The sequence below is a fragment of the Athene cunicularia genome, unplaced genomic scaffold (assembly GCF_003259725.1).
Source record: "Athene cunicularia isolate RWA unplaced genomic scaffold, athCun1 SCF_221, whole genome shotgun sequence".
Lineage (NCBI taxonomy): Eukaryota > Metazoa > Chordata > Aves > Strigiformes > Strigidae > Athene > Athene cunicularia.
In genome coordinates, this window is record NW_020799291.1 from 1 (window position 1) to 5,246 (window position 5,246).

A 5,246-nucleotide genomic window follows, 5' to 3' on the forward strand; every position below is an offset into this window, starting at 1 on the left:
GCTCCTGCAGACGGGAGCGGAGAGTCAGGGAAGCTGTTTCACCCACCCCAGAGCGGCCCCAAGGGTTGCACAATCCTCCCAGAGAAGCCACAGCGGGGAGACGGAGCTCCCAGGCACCAGATCACAGCTCTTTACTGGTGTGGATCACCGTGAGCAAAGCCACGGTCTAAACCACGCTCGCTACTCACCAGGAAAAAGGGTGTTGGGAGCCAGGAATCGCCGAGTTTGCAAAAAACCCTGCAAAGATCTGCTGGATTATTCTAAAGAGGGAAGAATTGGAAAAGAAAAAAAAAAAAAAAAAAAAAAAAAAAGAACAAGTTGAGCGGTGGTTTAGCAAGAACGGGCAACAAAACACGATCAACGGTGGCCGTGTTGTCGCGAGACTCGCGTCGAGGTAAACCGGGCACGGCCCGGAGGAAGGCGGGATGCTAACTCAGCCGAGTGTGGGAGGGCTGGGAGAGGAAATCGCTGAGTTTCCCAAGCACTGACTCGTCTTCCTGTGGCGAGAGTTGGCACCGTCACAGGCAAAACCCACCTCTCCCACCACGCACCTTCGATTCGTACCGAGGTGGGGGGCAAAGGGTCGAGGTGAAAATTTTCGAGGTGCGAGGATCCCATTTTAGCAGGTTTCTCCCCGAGATCCTACATTTTTAAATTTTTTTTTTTTCTTTCCACTGGTGGTGGGTTGGGAGCCACTCGCAGGGGGTAAATGGAGTCACTCACCCTTCGATGGCAGGGGATCTGTCGGGGCGTGAGCTGCCCCGGGATCGGTACCTCCGCGTCATGGGCAATCGCGGGGGTCGGCTTGGTCCCCAGAGGTCGGCGTGGGCTTGGTGGCCCCTTTCGTTGTCCCTGCTGTCTTGATCCAGTGAGCTGCTACTCAGAAAGGGTCTGAAGTCGGGAAAGAACATTGTGTGGTCCAAATGGTCCCAAAGCTGCGGGGAGAAAAGGGGAGACACAAACCACACAGGGCTCCGTCACTGAGCCCCACACGGAGGCGGGGAAGTCCACCTCGACAGAAGCAACTGAACAAATTCCTGCGGTTACCATGGCTCCCAGAAAAAAAAAGTCTGGCAAAAAACGCTTAATTATAGCCTAAACTAATCAGATGTACCACCCCCGGGAAGACCAACGCGTCAGCTCTTTCCTGCTCTCTACAGATCCCAACATCTGTTTTGTTAAGGCACCCCAGGGCACCGCGAGGGTCGGTCTCTCCCTCCAAGGAGAGTTGAGGGGAGATAGTGTTGGGCACCCAGGTCCCCCCACCCACAGGCTCTGGGTCCTCACAGCCCTGGGTGACAAAAAGGACGTGGCCCAAAGTGAAGCCGGAGCCGGAGCTGAGAGCCACCCCCCTTCAGCGACCCTCTCCTGGAAAACCCCTTTGGTTTTATTCCTTCCGCAATCCGGATCGCCCGCGGATTAAACTAACAGCTGAGGAGGGCACGGAAGATTTACGGTGCGGGTTTATGCAAGAAAAAAAAAAAAAAAAATTCGCAGAGAACGAGAAAACAAGGAGCATGAGAGAAGAAACCACGCGGGGGCAAGCGGCTGCTGACACCCGACGTGCCCAGGCCGGGCTCTGCGCTGCCAAAGGGCTACGGAAGGAGCAGCGTCCTCGGATTTACTGCGGGAATTCAAACGCTACGGAGCGTAACACCGGGGTTGTTCTTTTCTTATTTCCACCAGCCCCTCGTCATGTGTTATGAGACGATCAGAGCGGCTTCGTTTCCACTTCACACCAAATTAGCTCACTTGAAAAGTCTCTCGCGTTGCCTGGTTCGATTTGGTATCGGAGGAAAGGCAGAAGTCAAGTTTGTGACCTGTTCTCTGAATTAATACCCCGCGGACAAGAGCTTTGCTTGTTCTCCTGCTGCTCGTGAGCAAGACAGAGCTCTGCCTGCCCGCGGCCACCCTGCTGAGAGAAGACTTTCATTTATTATGAATCCTAAAAGGCATTTAAATTTACACAGCGCCTTTCATGCGGAGGCATCCCAAAGCTCTTTGTGAACCGGCGCATGGGCCGCGAGAGGAGACGGCTTTATCTGGCCGAGACGGCTTTATCTGGCCAGAACACGGGCGGTTCTGGGATGCGGCGACAGTTTTGTTCAGGAGACAAAACGGGGAGGAAGGGAGGAGGGGAGAGGCAAAGCAACCCCACGCGGGGAAAGTGGAAGCACACGGGATCCGAAGCACAAAGCCGGAATTTCAGGGTGACCCCGCTTCTGGCACCGAGGGAGCACCCGAAGGAGCTCAGCAACGCCACGGACCCCCCCCCAGATCTACCCTGGCCAACGAGCTGGGACTCAAAGACCCCGAGGCGACCTCCTGGCAGGGCTGAGAAACAGTTAAAACTCCTCAAGAACCGAGGAAATTAAAAAAAAAAATACCCGACCTCTGAGGAAGGCCTGCTGGCGGAGGAGCCGCTCAGAAATTTTATTTTGGTTTTACACGGCTCAGCTGAACTCCTGAAGGGAAACAGAGCCCTGAGAAAGGGCTCGCCCTGCCCGTTTGAGCCTTTAGGTAACGGGGTAAGAAAAGACTCTTCCAGCCCTCGCTGCCCAGCAGCCCCCGCTCCAAGGGCCACGCAACGGAATTACGAGACAGGGATTTTAGGAGGAGTTGGGGCTTTTTAGACACTTGCGTTTCTGGTAAAACTGGGAGCAGCGATGAGCAGGGAGGAAAGGGCAGTCAGGCAACACCCGCCCTGCCTGGCCGAGCGTCACCGACACCAGGGGCCAGCGCGTCTTTCTAGCATCTTCTCTTCCTGCCCTGCCCAGTGAGCACATCTCTGGCAGGTCTCAACCCCGGCAACGTCAACAGTCTCCTCAAAATTCCTGAAAACTCTTAGGAAGGTCTTTTTTTTTTTTGCAAGGCAACGTGTGAAGATGCCTTGGCGTAACCGCAGCCGGAGCTGAGGCCGAAAACCTCTTTGCGGCAACAGTTTTAAACAAAAAAAAAAAACCCAACACACAACAAAGCAAGATGGGCAAAACTCACCTCTGCAAACTGTGTGGATGGGCTGTCGTCTATGCCGCTGCCATCTAGAAAACTGGAGGGAAAAAAAAAAAAAAAAGAGATGAGTGAGAGCAGGTCACCCTCTGGAATCAGCTCCTGTTCCAGGGTTAAACACCGATGGGAGCAAGACAGACCCCGTGTGGTCTGAGAGAGAAAGGGATGAGCGAACATCCTGCCTGCCGGAATCAGTCCTAGGGGTAGCAAAGGACTATTAAAAGGTTTGTTTCCGTGCCAGCGCACTGGTACAACCTGACCGTGGAAGAAACGTGGTTTCTAACCGTCCACACTCTGGAGCAGCCTCCGAAGAGGAAGCGTCCGAGACGGAGCATCATCACTCTGCAAAGGGGATCGCGTGCTAAGCGCCCCAGAGGAGCCCTCCAGTCTCGCCTTAAGTGACAAGTACACGTTTAGATTTAAAAAAAGGGACGTAGCGTGACATCAAGTCATCCCCCCAGTGACACCCGGCCCCAGATTCCTTTCGTGGGAAGTCTCAGGTCGCGAAGGGTCACGTAATCACCCTTTCATCTCGCCTACCCTCACCCCAAAGAAAGCAGTTTTCTCAGCAGTTACTCAAGACTGGATATAAGTAAGTGCTGAACAGGCATCATTTTGGATGCAGCACCGCGCTCTGCTGGGTGACCAGTGACCAAACTGGTGCTCCCAGAGAGAAAAAGGTTTTTCTGTCTCTCCTCCGAACTGAGCTGTGAGAGCAGAGAGGTGGTCGGGAGGCTGAGCTAGGGCCGACGGAGGGAAAAAGAACGGGACTGTGAGTCACTGGGATACAAGCTTGATTCCTAGAAAAAAAAAGAAGAAAATCATGCTTTTCGCTCTAATAGACCAAAAACCTGTAAGAGCTTTTGTTCACGGGACCCTGTAGAGCCTTAACTCACAGCTCCCACCTTCCTGGGAATCTTCCCCAAACCCCTTCACGTGGCTCCAGCACAGACCGACGGCCACTTGTACTTCCAGTTTCATCCAGCATTAAGTCCAAATTCACGCCGATACATGAGATTTTCTTCTGAATTCTTTACTTGCTAGAGGCTTTACACCAGGCCCCGTATAAACCCAGAAGAAACGTCAAGCGCGTGGCAAAGTGAGCAGCGCATCGCCGTGTACGTTACCTGGAATCGTCTGTGACTTCTTCGATAAAACCGGATTCACATCTCGGGCAGGTGTACTCCTGCAGAGACAGGGGAAGCTGGGCTTATCCACCAAGCACTTCGCTTGGGATTTCAGAAAAAAAAAAAAAAAAGAAAAAAAAGAAAAAAAAAAAGGCAGAGCTCAAGCAGTTACATGCCAGGAGTCTAACGGGGTGGGGGGCAGATTCTTGCTCTCCACCTCCATTCCGGAGGACCAGGGTTTCGGTTTCATTAAGAGGATTTCAGAGACCGGTGATTACACAGAGATTATTGACCTCGACTGACAACTGTGGAATAGAAAAACACCCTTCTCAAAACCACGCACCGGTAGCGGCGGATTGAAGAATAATAAATTAAAAAAAAAAAAAACAAAACAAAACAACCCACACCTACAGCATGTCTAGATAATGACATTTAAGAAAAGAGTCACTTGAAGAAAAATAAATTTAAAAAAAAAAACAAATCACACCTACAGCTTCAAGCCTGTCCAGATAATGACATTTAAGAAAAAAGCCATTTCCAAAGCACCGGGACAAGGCCCCGGCGAGGGAAATCCAGTCCCTTCGATTAGAAGCAGCGAGAAAAATTTCTTTAGAGGAGAAAAGTTTTCACTGCGAGAGCCCTCGCTTCGTCCCAGAGCCGGGGATCGGCTTCAGCCAAAGCCCCCCCAGAGCGTCGCGCCGCAGCACTCCCAAAGCCCACGCTCCGGGAAGCGATTTGCCAACCCATTTTGGGGGGGTGGGGGGTCTTTGTCCCCAAATAAAACCTCCCGATAAACGAGTCTTGCTTTCTTCGCTCGCGCCGCCCAGCCCGCAGATTAAAAACCCCGCCAGCATCCCCAGAGCCGGAGCCCTCAGCGCCCAACCCTGCGCCCCAGACCCGGAGCCCGGCAAGAGGAGAGATCAGACAAGACGCCGAAGACAGCGGCTGCCCCGGCTCCTTCCTCCGAACTCCCAACCCGCCGCCGCGCCCCAGGACCGATCAAATTCCCAGCGCAGCGTTACCAGAGCCGGGGCGCAGGCCAGACACCCCCCCACCCTGTAACACAATTCCAATTCACCCAAAGGCTTTTTTTTTTTTTTTTTTTTTTTT

At 53.0% G+C, this 5,246-nt stretch overlaps 2 protein-coding genes across 2 annotated transcripts in view; one reads left to right on the forward strand and one right to left on the reverse strand.

Moving 5' to 3' along the window:
- Positions 1–6: 6 nt before the first annotated feature.
- On the reverse strand, positions 7–4,359 carry RNF115 (ring finger protein 115). Its single transcript, XM_026867277.1, has 5 exons — positions 4,309–4,359; positions 4,137–4,195; positions 2,998–3,049; positions 724–935; positions 7–260 (listed from the first exon to the last, which is right to left on the reverse strand). The coding sequence occupies exons 1-5, from the start codon at positions 4,357–4,359 to the stop codon at positions 185–187; spliced, it is 450 nt and encodes a 149-aa protein (XP_026723078.1). The 3' UTR covers positions 7–184.
- Positions 4,360–4,561: 202 nt separating this feature from the next.
- LOC113490706 (coiled-coil domain-containing protein 8 homolog) overlaps positions 4,562–5,246 on the forward strand; it is a 1,607-nt gene continuing 922 nt past the window's right edge. The window contains exon 1 of the mRNA XM_026867278.1: positions 4,562–4,579. Coding sequence (XP_026723079.1) covers positions 4,562–4,579 — 18 coding nt within the window. The remainder of the gene's footprint in view (positions 4,580–5,246) is intronic.